The following is a 16,244-nucleotide window of genomic DNA, read 5'->3' as shown; positions in this document are numbered from 1 at the left end:
CCAAAACTCTTGTATACCGGGTAATAGAAATTTGGGGCTGTATGAGAGGAGGATCATACTCAAACTGATGCTAAGGGTATCTGCTTCGTGTTACCTCCCTGATATTCATGTTTAGCAAAATTGTGTAGTCCTTAGAATCACATTCAACCAATGGCACTGATGCACTAGCGAAAAAAAAGTTGAGCTGATGCACTTGTGAAGATTAAGTTGAAGTCATGTGAAGTACTCCGTACAGAATCAGAAGACCATACATCAAAATAAGAACAGATGATTAAATAATCTTGACTTCGACAAACTATAAATTTGTGTCAGCAAAAGAACAACGAAGCAAAGACTGGCATCAGTCAAGCACATAGATCCTAGAGGCAATATCCTGAACCAGCCAATCAAATCCCTCAAGTAGCCCCTCTCCAGTGTATGCACTGCAACCCACAATTTTCCAGTGTCGTGTCTTATCCATGGCATCCAAGTTGAGCACCTAACCAAAGGAAAGGCTTCATTTTATTACTTGTAAAAAGATAATATGCAACCATCACATTTAAAATACAAGTAAAGAGAGAGCATATCATCCATAAGCCCAGAGTTCTAAAACTCCGCAAGTGTAGATCAATGGTAAGGAAAAAAGGAGGCAATACATAATCAAGAAACTACAAGAGAGATAAAAAAAAAATTCCTTGAATTACAGCACAATGCTATTCTTTTTCTGCTCTTTTCCCAATTGTATTCATTATTGGAGGAGGAGGAGCAGGGGAGAGGAGGGGTGTTGGAGTGTGGAAAAGTGAAGGAACCTTACTTTTGCAACTTCATCAGGTGAAAGCGCACCTTGTATATCCTGCTTATTTGCAAATACCAACAAAGATGCTCCAGATAGCCTCTGCAGATTAGCACACAGTTAGATCCTGCAGATCTAGAAGCCACAAATAGCCATGTGTTTTAGGGGAAGGGAGAGTGACAAGCAAGATCGCCAAAAAGTCAAACTTAATCAGATGATCACGTCAGCCAGCATAAAAGATGAGCATAGTAAAATACAAGTTTAAATAAGGCATTAATACTTCACCACTGATTAAATTCTTGGGTTCTAGTGGCTACTAGAAAATAGAAATCTACACATAGTTTTGATTGAGAAAATTGGAAGGAAAGAAAGAGAAGAGAAAAGAAGGGATCCATCCTCCCTTGTTTGGAGACTATTTTATAGGAGGGATGTGAAGGGAAACGGAAGAAGTCATTTTCCTTCCCTCTATTATAAACTAATCCTTCCAATGTTGGAAAGATTTGGAGGGAAAATGTAACCTACGCTCTCCCTTCCCTTCCTTTCCTCCCCCTTCCTTCTTCTTCCCTCCCTTCCCTTTCCCTTTCCCTTTCCCTTTCCCTTCTACTTTGCTATCCAAGGTTCCAAACAAGCTGCTAAGGGGCTATGAAGAGGCAACATGGCCACAACAACTGGACAACCCAATATCAAAATTTACCACCCTTACTTTAAGGGGTAACTCATATCACCAACTCACTTTGACTCCAAAATGAAATGATGGCAGAACTTCAAAGCATGTTGTAATGCTGCTTTACTTCAACATTAGTTTCACCAAAATTGTGTCAAACTAGTTTGTATTTTACTTCATAAAGGTGATCACAAAACAGCAGTGATCATAGATGCACAAAACTGCTTCACAAAGTGATCATAGATACACAACATTTCACAGGGGCGAAAGCATTTTGAGTGTGCAGCTCTAGCAGACCAGCCATTTTTAAATTACAGAACTAAAATATTGACAGGATTACAGAAACATGTTTACAAGTATAACTAGTAAAAGCACCATACATAGAAGCTACTTCTAGTGGTTCAAAATTGAAAAGACGTCAAATTCCCAAACAAGGTTCCTACTTGGGGTAGCCTCACCCATACACAGCAAGAGAAACGCTGTGGTAGGCCCTTCATATGATAGAGTGACTACTAGTTTAAAAAACATACCCAGAATCCCAGAAAGACATTAATTGAGATATTTTACATTTTATGTCATGATTCAAATTTTACAAACTCCCGTGAAAGGCTCTTTTAACTGTGTCAAAAAATGCTTGCAAAGTTGCATACACAATAAAGAAGTGGGATTAAGAAAGATAAGCAATACCTCTTCTTTCAGTAAATTATGCAGCTCATTCCTGCAATCATCCAATCGTCTAAGATCCGAACTATCAACTACCCAAATCAAACCATCCGTCTGCTCAAAATAGTTCCTCCAATAGGCCCTTATCGTTTTCTGGCCACCCACATCCCATATATTAAGTGTATACCTGCAATAATGTATCAAAAAGATTTCAATCTCATCTCCCACAAAACTCAAAATACAATAGCAGACTAAGTCCCAGCTATCAAACAAGGATCACTAAGAATTCGGATCAGAGAGACTAACAGGGCTACTTATTGAAGATCTCAAACCTTTTTATTCTAATTCAAACTGCTTAGATCTAACAACTCCAATCAGGCATAAAAGGGTGTGAAATTCACTAGTATAGAATCAAACACCATTAACATAAGCTAAACAATGAATATGCCCATTTACAGAAACATCATATATAATTAAATCAATTGCAAAAATTAAGACAGAAAACCTAAACCATTGGAATGCAATTTTTATGAACTTAAATAAAAAATTGCTAAAATTTTAAAAATAAATTCAAAAATGAGGAAATGGAAAATACTTTTGGTAGGAAATGGTCTTGATATTGAAACCAAGTGTAGGACTGATGACGCTAGTGTCTTCGCCATTGATTTTGAGAACGATGGTAGTTTTTCCAGAATTATCGAGCCCCCTGAAAAATCATATCAATCAATATGCCTAAATTTGAAATTGCAATTAAATTAAAGTACAGTAAAAAGGAAATGGAAAGAGAGAGAAAGCATACACCATGAGAATGCGCATCTCTTTCTCTTTCCTCTTGATTTTGCGAATGATACTCAGAAGCCCCATTTCTTCTGCGTTTGCTTTCTACTCACTGCTGCTTATGGAATTTTTGTCAATTTTATGTATTGTTTGAATTAAGCGATCGATCTGAAGAAAAAAAAAAAAAAAAAGGATACCTGAGTTATGAGTTTGGAGGGAAATTTAGAAATTTCGGGTTGTTCTCTATCTCCTTACTTCAAGTCTGGTATTCTGGTGTCTGCAATAATTCTGCATTTTTGATACGGAGTAAACGATTTCATTTCTTATTTTATGGAAACCGTATGATTTGTCTGGTGTTATTAAGTGTCCTAATATCATACCAATACGTCACATTTTAGAGTTTACTCGGTATATCATATATGTATGTCAATGGGTCCGAGTGGTTAATGAAGATCAATCAGATCATGAATTTATCAGTTTGGAAATTGTTCTGCCTCTTTAAGTTTTAGACTCATACTCTACTTAGGTTAACATATAAAAAAATGAAAAAAAATTAATATTGTGATGCAATTTGCAATGGCATCAAAAGAATGAATTTCACTTGGTAATTAGCGTCACATCAGAACTAAGCAAGAAGTACAACTGAGCAAGGCTGCAAATCATCGGCAAGAATATTGTTGGCACAAAATGCTCAGATTATACATATATATTTTTAACTAGAAAAAATTACACTTAATCTCATCAACATTACACTTCACTTGCTTAAGAGCCTAAATACTAGTATAATATTCTTTGAGATGGTACAAAATTACAAGCCATAACCCTAAAGATTTGGCAAAATTGTGTAGTTATAAACCTTTTCCGTATAATCAATATCACAATTGGGCACTCAAGATCAACAGTATTCCTAATTACAAAGCCTAGGAGCCTTTAGAAGATGGACACTCCTCACAAATCCTTTACCAGCTTCACCAACGGCTTTCAAAATATCAGAAGCATCTTTACTATCTTCCTCTCGATCTCGTTTCTGCAATTAGAGATATATATATATATATAAAAAAAAAAATAAAAAAAAAAAAAAAAAAAAAACTGAATACAAACTCGCATAAATTCGCAGCATTAGTGCTAATAGCCTAATATGTTAAACCACACCTTTGATGCAGATTTGTTCCACGTTAAACCAATAGCATCACCACCCAAAGAATCATACCACAGACTGAAAGCGTCTGGAAATTCTCCCTGTCCAGATATTAATTGGTGGTGAGAAACCGCAAAAATAGATCAAATTACAAAGTAAAGAAACAAACCAAATTACCTGCAGATCCACAAGGTAACACTGTAGAGGATCAAAATCCACCATTATCTTTGATTTTAGTACATCCAAGCCTCCCTTCAAATCCTTGGGCCTAATAACGGGTGAGAAATAATTGCTAGGATTTCCACGAGCCACGTACTTGCCTATAAATTTGTTGTCATCAGAATCACATAGAGGGCAGATAAAATGACGCATAGATTGGAGCAAATAGCAAAGAATTATGAAAGAAAAGTTGGTAGCATGGTACTAGCCCTATATAATGAAATACTAGATACCTTCTTTAACCTCAGACGGAAAAAGGAGACGTTGTGGATATGCCAATCTGTCTCTGTGCAGAAGAACCACGGCATCATAGTTGTTTAAAGGAGTCCGGAAAAGGCACTGTGATACAACAAAGAGAGTGAATAATTCACATGTATTGAGAAATTATGAATTATTTGTATATTAAAAAAAGGAATACATAATAATCCATTCTCACCTCCCATCCACAAGAATCATATAGATCTTGCTCTACAAGTCTAGTCAAAAGATTAGCACTGCTCCGAGCATAGGCAACCAACCTTTTAAGTTCCTTATACATCAAAACCAACAGCATCAATAAATTGTACGCTGAATTAAGGATCATCATCACAGAGAACTGGACAATTTATTATTAACTTGTACTTGTAAGAATGGTTTGAATGCAATACTCACCAGGGGTTTTGGTGAAAAGGATGTCCAAGCTTCAGAGGATGTATCATAACTTGTAGCCAAAAACATTGCAGGACTAACTTCACTAGTACTTCCTTCATGAGCTTTTCTACTTGACATAAAGTTCTCCTGTAAGCAATATAAGGTAACAAATCCATGGTTGTTACAGGTTAAGTAAATTTTGAGATTTGACAAAGCAAATAAACTTCATATTTTCGAACCCGTACCTTGATCTCTGTCGCAATATCAGCAGTCATGTCGCCATTTATATCAACAACCAAAGGAGAGAATTTCCAATCATACTCTGATAACAATCTCAAGAACCTGAAAAGTGAAAAATAAATAAATAAGTGTCAAACGAAAGCTTAATAAAGACAGCTGATAGAGAAACTGGAAGGGAACTCAATTTTGGTATATAATGAGGTAACATGATAAATAAAGAAGATTTACAACTGTTGTGGCACATTATCACAGTGAGAGACTGAAAAACCTTACAATGAATTACAATGCGCTGATACAACCTAGACATTAGATGGAACCTTTTGGCTTCTAGGCTGAAAGTGCACAATCCTTCAAATTGAATCCATTTACACAAGCACACTCAAGAATTCATGCATGTTTAGTTGTTCGAGCCACTATATTGTATTTGCCACATAATGCAATCATTGCAATGATATGATCAATCAAATCAATCAAGATGAATCAAGCAGACCTTTGTTCCAACATCATTACTAATACAGGATTACCAATAGACACCGAGAGGTAATATTTAAGGTAAGGAATTCGTCAATAGGTATGGAAGAAATCTAACCTCAAAAAGCCGGTAATCCTTGAGTTAGGAGCATAAAATGGTTTGAAGTTTAGAAATATATGAGCTACCAACAGCTCAATAGCTTCACTTCCCAAGCAAGCAGAGAAGAGGTGTGAAGCAGCCCATCGTTTTGCAAGCCTTCACAATGAGGTACACATTAGTTTCACTGGAAGATCAAACAAGAGATACGCAAGAAAGTTATACCTGACTACTGGACCATAAATGGGACACCGCCCTTGTAAACCATTTATCATGCTAGAATGCTGGCTTTGAATAAATAATTTCCTGTCAATTGAAGACACCCGCTTGACTTGATTTCCTACAAACATTATTGCTATCCTTGTTTAGTCAACGGTAAAATCTAGAATCATGAAACCACAAGGCGAAAAGAATCAGCTTATTGTCACTCACTCTCTCCTTTCACCAAAGTCAGACCCCTCTCATGTAAAATTTTGAGCCGAAAAGCATATCCAGATTGCAATACATCCACATCATCTTCTGTGGCAATGCAGCTAACACCCCACTTATTTTGAAGACTGCCAAAAAGGAAGGTTGACAATCAGTTAAAACATAGAGAATGATAAACTTAATATAATACTCACAACCATTTTTACCTATCTCCAATCTTCAGAAGGAAGGCAGATTTAGTCTTTTCAGTGGCCAATTCATCCATTGGCCAATTTCCTGATCCCTCCAACTAAAAAAAAAAAAAAAAAAAACATTTAAACAAGATTTAAAGAAAAATCAAGCAAAGAATCACAAATAAAAATTAATAAGTAAATAAATAACAATTCATTACAAAGTATCATAACACAGGCAATGGTGAGATAACAAATCAAAGACTAGATTGTAGATATGCTACCTGAATCAAAACTTCCACCGGCTGTACACAGGTTGCAGCAACCTTCACCGATCTTGATATGAAGGTTTTATCTCCAGCCAAAGGATGAGGCTCAGGAGGGAAAACAGAAGTGAACCTGAAAGCTGTATTCACACATACAAATAAATAATAAATCACAATTAAAGCACAACCAACAGCCAGAACACTTAAAACTCCAAAGAAAAAAAAAATGCATTAAGTTGAATCATTAGCATATGCGTATGGTGATTAATGACGCAATATGCTAGTTGAATTAAGCTGTGGGATAAACCAGAGCCAGTGAAACAATATTGGCCCAAGGAAACTCCTAGTTCCTCCCAAGTCCTATATTTTCTTAGCATACTGAAACAGTTAAACCACAGTCACATTATAATTTTAAAAAAAAAAAAAAAAAAAAAAAGAAAAACCTTCGTAAGTAATTCAGAGAGCCATGCTATCATAAGATGCAAAGAAAAACAGCAAAAACAAAACATTTAGAAACTCTATGGTTATTCTCAATATCAGGACGAATCATATAATTAAGTTCTTGGAAAAGCAAACAATGAATTACTCAGGCAGAGTGGGGACTATATAATAAGCCATTTCCCTAATGAGAACAGAATTGACAAGGAAACCATAAACAACATTTGTTTATGACCCAAAGCTTAAATTTCAGGTTGACCCAAGGATTCAACGGAAATTGAAACTCTTTCTACTTGAATTTTTTAATGTGAGATGTATGTGTATAACCAAGTCTCAACAAGATACACAGCATACATGCCAAAAAGAGACTATAATAAACAGTTATTTATAGCCAAATGGCATAAATCCAAACAAAAATAATGTCTAATTCAACTGAAACCATGTTGAACCCTGAGATGGCAACAACTGAAGGTATTTTGTGCAAGAAAGTTCTCATAATTTCATTCCACTACATTAGATACAATGGTTTTTGGGTCACTAAGGAATAAACACATTAGAACAAGTTCAATCCAATATATTCCATGTTGTTTGGTTTGGATTAAATGGATGATCACAAAATTTTGGTCAAAATCCGCTATTTTGGGTCAGGTTAGGGTTCTGTTGATTCTTTCCAGGTCTTACAAGTTGCAACAGCAATATCAGAACCTTGCCCCGAAAGGCTTGGGATCAGCTACATAGAGCCATAAAGGTCATAGACAAAGATATCATCCCCATGAATCACATAAATCACATAAATCACTCACCTCCACTCGCCCCTAACCAATGCAATATGACCTAAAGACCCAATTACAGAAAGATTCAGAGTAACAGTATGATCAACAAAACAAAATAGATAGGAAATGTAATTTGATGGCAGAAAATTTTAAGAGAATCGAGAAGAAAAAAATACAACATTAATTCTGAAGTAAACTATTGACATCTGTTTAGCAGCCAAAAAGAAAACACTTAAGACTTTAAGAGAGAGATAAAACCTGAATCTAAGGGTTGGACACTAGATATCTTCAAAGGAATATCATCCAAAAGGCGCAAGCGCTTAGCTAAAGCTTCATATGCTTCAAGCAAGCCTCCAGTAAATGATATAGGATCTGTAAAAATTAAAGATGTCATACTTTGGAAAAGGAGAGAAAGGATAAATTGGAGCTGGAAAAAAAATCAAGTTAAAGCCATAGATCATTATGAATTATGATACCTGCACTGCCATTGCAGAGGGAAAAATCCAGTTGATCTGCACTGACAACCACATTTTTTATTGACAGAGAAAGATGCCGTGATAATACATGCTCAACAATTCTCTTCACAATAAGATGCTTCTCCCACTGCTTGTACTCCCACACTATTTAATAGGATCAAGTAGAATAATTAAATCATCTTGACATATTTTAACTCAATGTAACAATTAACAAAGTGCATTATAAATTATGACTCACCAACACATTCTCCAATGGTACCATCACTAAATCTCCGAAACTCAGACTTATCTCCCCAAAACTTACGAAATTTGGCAACCTAATTGAAGTTATATGAGTCACTAGAGAAGCAGAAGAGCAAAGAAGGATTTGAAATCACAATGGCAAGACTAGTTACCTCTTCTTTATGCTCAGGGTTAGGGCCTTTATCAACCAGTCTAAGAGCTTTCTCCAGATTACTCAAAGTAACACCAATGAGCAATGGTTCATTATCAAGTGATGAGAACCCCTACAAAAAAAAACAGTACAAACTAAGTTGTTATCGGGAGAAAACAACTGTTATGTGTAAGGGAAGACCAAATCCAAAACTTGGATTCCTTACATCTTCAATACGACAATTGCTGGACCAGTTTCTCCAAATGACACGAATGGACTTTGCTCGGTCATTCAAGCCCTGGCATAAAAGAGAATGCACCTTCTGCTCATATAACCTCCAACATTCATCATCAGCTCCATAACCAGATGCGAAGACGCCACTATGTCCCTTCAAGTTCAACCTAACATAGCAAAAAAAATGAGATAATTACAGTCTTGTAGAACACAGCAAAAAAATCTTCCCATGGATGAGGCAAGGCGGATAAAGAACAGGCATTCAAAAACTATATACAGTACCCTAGTGAAATTTCTAAACAAAAAAAAAATTTAACTCAAATTATTTTTAAGAAAAGAAATGTCATAAATAAGTAGGGCCGTGTTCTGTTCAACTTTTTTAAGAAAATAAATGTCGTAAATAAGTAGGGCCGTGTTCTGTTCAACTTCTAAAAATAACACTTCCTCTTTTTTTTTTAATTTTTTTTTTTTTAAGTTGTTCCATTTGATTGGACAAATTTGCCTACATAGAGATGAGATCATCAATAATTTAAAAGTAGTAAACAAATGTAAATGTTGATTATCTGAAACTATACATTGAGACAAATATTAAAAAATTTATATACTATAAAAATTGATATTACACACTAGTAAATAGATATGGACAAGGGAGGTATGTGAATAGTGTATAAGTATCAAACAAGGAACAACTAGAAAATTTAGAGGAAGTACTGTAAAACAGATTATACACTTCCCGTGTCCCCTCTTAGATGGAAAAAGGGGTTGGGCAAAAACATTTAGGAAGAGTGAAAAAGTAGAGAGATCAAAGAAAAACATTACCACAAAAGAGACACCTCAAAAAGGAAAATTTAGCAAATTAATTAAAGATAAAAGGGGGTGGAAAGAGCAAGTCAAAATCGAATTTAAATAAGTATTTATCAGTTTAATTCATTAGAAACCAGTTTCATTAAAACAAAGTTTTCACTTTATAAATTAGTGAGATGGATGCCACCACATGAGCTTGTTTAAACTATATTATTACATATAGGCTATTCACATCCATAATATAATGCGCAAAAACTGTAACTCTAAGAACTAGACAAAGTAACTTCTAAGACCATCTAACGACTGGTGATGCACCTGTTTCCTAGAACAAGACGGGCAGCTACTGAGTAAATGGTTTTGTACATAGACTTGTACAACGACAAAAGTAAAATAATTTTGAAGACACGTTAAAAGCACATTAGTTATATGACTTTGCTACAAACTGGTATTTTGGGAAGGCATAATAGGGGGAGCAATTTTGCTAGTTGTATCATGAATAGGAAGATATGTAAGCAAGTAACAGAAATAACGTTTAAAATAATAGTAGATTGGGGAGAGATTATAATGCTGAATATTGTGAAGTGTAGAAAGAGAAAGTTTCTTGGGAGAGAATCTACCTTTGGAAAGTGGAATTATCATTTACTTGGCATTAATTAGTTTTAAGTCAATCACACTCCTAGTTACTTTGTTCTTGCACTAATCCCTGAATTCAGTCCGTAATTATGAAAATTTATAACAGACTTTGATTTTAAGGACTTAAAATCTCATTTATGTAGCTATAAGATTTTAATTAAAACCTTACCTCACACAATAGTCATATTTAGCAGCGAAGTCAGATTTAGTCAAAAATACTTCTTCAAATCCATTATCTTGACATTTTTGAATACAGTCAAGTGTCAAAGCAGCCTCTGCTTGAAGCTGCATGCAAAAACAAAATCCATCGTCAAAGAAGACTTGACTGTAAGAAATTCACCACGTTAAGGGAGAAGAAAAAAAACGGCCAAAATACCTCACGAAAGCTGCTCTTTGATATCCGGAAGGCCAAATTAAAGTTTGCAGAATGATCACATATGACTACTGGATTTGACCTCAAACATTGCTTTCTTTCCTTCAATTCCTAGATCAACAAACATTGTTCAAATTGAAAAGGATTGTATCAGAATTTCAAAGTACATTACTTAAAGCAGGGTCACAAACATAATTTGAGTTTGATACTTATTGAAACAAAATAGATAAATACATCTTTCAGGACCAGTAAACCAAATAATCTTCACAAACTATACTAAGGGGAAAGTTGTCTCACTATTAGATAAATACTTCCTCTATTTCTTTTTTTTAATTTCAACATTTGGAATATTACACGATTCACACACACTCCTTTGATCGTCTTTTGTAATTTACACGTTGAAAAAAATATATTCATGTGTGGGATCTTGTTAAATTCGTACCGAAATATACTTTCATAATATAAACTTTTATAATTTTTACAGCACAAATTATGATACCTAAGTTATATAATGTGCATTGGCAAGGGTGAAATCCCCAACATTGCGATTAAAAAAACGGAGGAAGTATCAAGAAGTGTTGTCACAAGTATAATAGGTTTATCGATCTTTGCAAATGCTATTAATTAGATCATGGTTGAAATATGTATTGGAATTTTGAACTGATAGTAATCTAGCTTAAGCTTATGAAATTCTATAGATTTTAGGAAGCAGCATGACATAATCACACTTCAGCAATGCATAACTTAGTTGATGCTTATGAGAAGTTTTAATATTTAATGTGTTTCACCTCTTTTGAAATCTGGCGACTCCCTTGGGACTGTAAAAGTAAGCCTTTCTCCCATGATTTTGAATTAGCTGAAATCAATAAGCATGTTAAACTTAGAATGCAAAACCTAGCAAGCAAAAAAAGTCAAGATAGCAAAGCAGATACTAGATGAAAGAAAACTAGCATTTTTCAAAGCTCCTTAACCATTGATTTAACCAACTCAAGAATAGATACTTATCTACAATGGCAAAAATGAGAAACACCAATTAGGCCCCAGCTAAGGAATATCTTTTAGCTTATTATCCTATATCTATCAGATCCAATACTTTAAATGATACAAATGCTAGGATCTAAATCATTTTGAAATTTTTATGTTCAAACATGTCAAATAATTTTGAATTAAATCGTAAACAGCTTCAAGCGTCAAGAGTCATGACAAATTATCATAATAGAAAACAGAGATATCCCTGATGGACTATGAATCTATGATCAACATTTATAAACAATTATACATGATCCGTGGATCATAGCCCACAAAATTCCAATGTTTAATTCACATGCATCAGACAGCAAACAAAAACAAATACACGAAAAGAATTGAAACGACCAGAAGGGTAAAAGAACAGTGTAAATAACCCAAGTAAAAATGGAGCTGAGATGAAAATCATTAATATCCATTTTATCTACATAGGTTAAGTAACATACCAATGAAGTCCAGAGTTACACGAAAAATTTGCATGGCATTCATTGACTTGTTAAAAAATCCACCGACTCTATTTGCAGCAAGATAGGACATTATGACAGCCATAAGATAACCATTCAGGCAATCATAACTGTATATTGAACTTCTTTGGCGTGCCCAAACCTGTGGTACCAAACCAGATTCTTCACCGTCAGACTTGTCAAAACATTAGGGACAAAGGAAAATGACAATAAAATTTACACCTTCATTAGAACCAAAGCTTTTCCAAGTTCCTCCCAGTCACGAAACTTTTCTTTGATTAATTCTGCAAAATCTTCAATGAACATATCCTCCAATATGCTGCTGTTATATTTTGGTGTAGGTAACAAACTACCATCTGATAAATCACAAACAAAGTAACTCCATCTGGAGAATAAACAAGCTCTATTCTAAGAAGTCAATTGTCCATAAATAGTAAGAAAATGAAATTTATCCTTACCTTGGCTCTGAGCACGCACGTTATTCCTTGTTGCATTCAACTTGGGGATGCTAAATAAGGACGAAGCAGTAGGGATTATACTAATAGAAAACCCAGGTATATTGGCAACTTCAGAAGCTAAATGGACAAAAGAGCTTCTGTGTCAGAAAATAAGCCAACCAAAAAAACCATTTGTAGAAACCCTGATACTAACAATCAAGCTGATTGGCAATTAATGAGGAAAATTATCAAAAGAGCTGACATTAGAAGCTGACAAACCTGGATATATGATCAATATAGGTTTGCGAGCCTCATTTTGGAGACAAACCCATTCAATCTTGCTTACTATTGCAGAAGACTTCAGGTACTTCTTGATAACACAAAGATAAAGGAACCTTTTGGCATGATACCGGTGATTTAAATAGTCTTTTTCAAGAAAACAATCCTGCCAAGACACAGTATATATTAGTAATAAATACGCCTTTTTTACTCCAGCAAGCATAAAATTTGACAGACACAAGGTGCATATGCTAGTGGCAGCCTTAAGTTAGTGAAGGGAGGTGCGTACGTAAACGGCTAAACAAACAATTTAAAGGCAAAGTGAAGTGTTCCAAACACCCAAATCGCCTCTCGGGGTGTAGTAGGGTCCATTAGAAACATCCCACCCTCTTTTTTCTTCTGCTCCGGAAAAGTCAAAAACTATCCAAAACTTAGTTAATAATACACGAAATCGAACCATTTTAAGAGATTTTGGGGCAGGTGTCAAAAAATTTAGGGATGGTAAGGGATGCATCCCGAGAACATATAATGCTTTTAGAACCATATACGGCCACTAGTAAGTCACATAAAGGCCCGTGGTGTCATTGAGTTAATTACAGGAGGTGTATACATAAACAGCTAAATTGATAGTTTAAAGTCAAAGTGAAAGGTTCTAACCACCTAAACGGACTCTCGATGTATCATGGGATCCATAGTAAGCACCACAACCTATTTCCTTTCTGGTCCAGTAAAGTTGAAAATTGTCCAGCTCTAAAGGTTATAATTTACACTTTCGTACCAAATTCAAAAAAAAAAAAAAAAAAAAAAAATAGATAAATAGATAACTAAAATTCAAAATTAAAGTGAATGTGTGGGGTGTCCCCCAGGTCACATTTAGTGATTTGGAACCATAACAACCCTACAAAAAGGTCTTTGAAGTCCCGAGAATGAGTATGGTTCAGCTATGAATTATGTTAAGTTGCATTGATAGCGAGAAAATGCAAGAGATAACAGGCATGCGGAAGTTTTATTAAGGTGTTGGGAATCCATCATCTTCATTAAGTCATCAACTATCCCCGAATTCATTAATTACCAGAACATCACTAAATAATATGAGTTGTTTATGATGTACTACGTAATATATTGGTGTTGTACTCAATGTTAACTTTGGTTTGATTGTTTGCAAGGTTCATTTATGATGGAATGAATGAATGGAAGTTTATTTGATGGAACAGTACTTATAACTTCATAATGAAATGGAATGGAACCTCATCTCATGGTTGTTAGCAACCGTAATCATTACTGAAGAAAAACAATCATACTTATTTTTCACTTATTATTATTTCTATTTTGCGTCATTTCTTCCCCTTTTATCTTATAAATAAATAAATAAGTATTATAATTTTCAAGCAAAATTAATAAGACCGTCTTATTTTATGTGAACAAATTATGCAAGTACCAAATCTTATGCAAATAATCACCTTATTTGGTTATCAACAACACAAACAGCTTTTCCTTCCCACAATCACCTTATGCAAGGGCCAAACAACTCCCTAACCACAAAAATTGCACAAATCGGAGCTCCCAAAGTGTCAAAAATACCTATTCCCCTATTCCAAACCTTATTCCATCTTTTGGAATATCCCCCCACCTTTTCCCATTTTTTCCAATAATGTCTTTTTTTTTTCCCTTTTCCCACTTTTCGAAAAAAATAAAAAACCGTTAAAAATTAAGTTCAGTACCCATATGTTGGATCCACAAAAAAAAAAAAAAAAAAAAAAAAAAAAAAAAAAAAAGGTGTTATGATCACATTTTCGCAATTTTTGAGCCACTATGTTACTGTGAAATTGTGAATTGGGTGTTCAGTGGGAATACAAGCAATTGCAAATTAAAGCTCCACAGGACAGGTGGACTGAGTCTTTCCCTGTTGAATGTAATCAACTCATCAACAACTCCTCAATTGCCCAACAAGAGCATCAGCTGTGACAGATTGTTAGGTGTTCAGTAAAACCCCTCCAAGTAAGCATTTGTCATACATCAAGTGCAATAATTCAAAGTACAATTACTTCAACCAAAAAAAAAAAATAAGTAGAATAATCCATTCACGTAACAAAAAAGTGTAATCTTAATCATAGTGAAACCCTTAAATTTGTGGCAAGTTCTTACTTTTTGAGGTCTAACAAATTAAAAACAGCACTCAAACATCAACATTACTATCTATATAATCATAATTAGATAATTTCAAGTATAAGAATCAGAAATACCTTTGGCAAACGAATTAGAATATCAACATTAACTTCAGGCTTCACAATGCAACCAATTGAATGACTTCCACCAATTTCAATAAATTTAGGCTTCTTGAATTTAAAATCCACTTTATCAGCACCTATATCTCTCACAAAACCCCGCGCCTCACTCGCAGTAACCTGAAATCACTCGCACAAATATGAATTAAAAATTTCAAAATTAAAAAACAGGGTTTAGGGTTTAAGAAATTGAAGTGTAACAGATAATCAAAGAGGAGAGAGAGACCTGGAAATCTTCAGGAATTTTGGCAATGACATTTTTAATGGAAGTAACGAAGTTATCAACGAGTTTAGTAAATGAAGGAGAAAGCTCCAAGGTGACGTCCTTAATGAGGTCGCTTACTCTGTGTCCAAGTGGTTCAACCGCCATTTTTACCGGTTGTTTTGCGCCGGAGTTTCACCGGCGGTGACGTTGACGGCGACGGAAAAAGTAACGACGGCGGCGGAAAGGAAAGTGAATATGAATTACAGTTGCAGGTAAGAAGAGAGGCGGGAGAAGGGGAGGAGAGAGAAATAGGAGTGTTTTCTGAAGTTGAAGTGCAGGGCAAGAAGAAATTAAGGAAAAGAGTAAAATTAGTGGATTTTTTATGGGCCAATGTTATGAAGAAAGCCCATTTTTCTGGGCCATGAAATTACTGAATCTATTATGGGCCATGTGGGTTGGATTGAAAAAAATTACTATTTGGACCAGCCCATTGGGAAGAATCAATGGTTATAGCATTATTTTTTTGTTGTCTATATAATTATGTACAGTATAATAAGTTAAATAATGAAATATTCAGGATAAATTAATATGGGAAATTCTAAGTTGTACCCTCGTTTTTCTTCAATTTCTCACTTGTACCCACAATTTTACAAAGTTGTACACTGTACCCTCAAATGAGCCAAAAAATATATTTGGTGGGGTCCATGGGCATCATTAATGACGGTAGTTGAGACGACATTTAATTCCTGTCAAATCATTCCCCATTTTCCCTCTAAAAAGAGAGTGCATCATTCATTCTCATATTTACTCTCTCAGAATTGTGCTCTGCCAAAAAAATTAAAAAAAAAAAAAAACCCTAAAAAATCGAAGATCAAAAATTTCTGGAATTGTGATTACGAGTGAAGTCG

The 16,244-nt window shown here is 34.8% G+C and overlaps 2 protein-coding genes across 2 annotated transcripts; both read right to left on the bottom strand.

Annotated features, from left to right (window-relative positions):
* Window positions 1-165: 165 nt before the first annotated feature.
* Window positions 166-3,183, bottom strand: LOC145563017 (ADP-ribosylation factor-like protein 2). Its single transcript, XM_081623425.1, has 6 exons — window positions 3,074-3,183; window positions 2,899-2,991; window positions 2,695-2,805; window positions 2,124-2,286; window positions 794-874; window positions 166-478 (listed from the first exon to the last, which is right to left on the bottom strand). Exons 2-6 carry the CDS (start codon window positions 2,961-2,963, stop codon window positions 341-343), a joined length of 558 nt encoding a protein of 185 aa, XP_081479551.1. The 5' UTR covers window positions 2,964-2,991; window positions 3,074-3,183; the 3' UTR covers window positions 166-340.
* A 246-nt stretch (window positions 3,184-3,429) lies between these two features.
* Window positions 3,430-15,665, bottom strand: LOC145563016 (uncharacterized). The gene is made up of 26 exons (XM_081623424.1): window positions 15,358-15,665; window positions 15,090-15,251; window positions 12,847-13,012; window positions 12,589-12,705; window positions 12,353-12,486; window positions 12,113-12,272; window positions 11,429-11,496; window positions 10,644-10,751; window positions 10,437-10,552; window positions 8,823-8,997; window positions 8,619-8,729; window positions 8,462-8,540; window positions 8,224-8,367; window positions 8,006-8,119; window positions 6,555-6,676; window positions 6,307-6,389; window positions 6,104-6,228; window positions 5,897-6,011; window positions 5,693-5,830; window positions 5,109-5,205; window positions 4,885-5,010; window positions 4,670-4,762; window positions 4,467-4,572; window positions 4,192-4,334; window positions 4,029-4,115; window positions 3,430-3,903 (listed from the first exon to the last, which is right to left on the bottom strand). Exons 1-26 carry the CDS (start codon window positions 15,499-15,501, stop codon window positions 3,784-3,786), a joined length of 3,153 nt encoding a protein of 1,050 aa, XP_081479550.1. The 5' UTR covers window positions 15,502-15,665; the 3' UTR covers window positions 3,430-3,783.
* Between the last annotated feature and the right edge of the window lie 579 nt (window positions 15,666-16,244).

The sequence above is a fragment of the Chenopodium album genome, chromosome 10 (genome assembly GCF_948465745.1).
Source record: "Chenopodium album chromosome 10, dcCheAlbu1.1, whole genome shotgun sequence".
NCBI classification, from domain to species: domain Eukaryota; kingdom Viridiplantae; phylum Streptophyta; class Magnoliopsida; order Caryophyllales; family Amaranthaceae; genus Chenopodium; species Chenopodium album.
The sequence above is the reverse complement of the archived record's forward strand: the minus strand, read 5'-3'. Positions and strand labels throughout refer to the sequence as shown.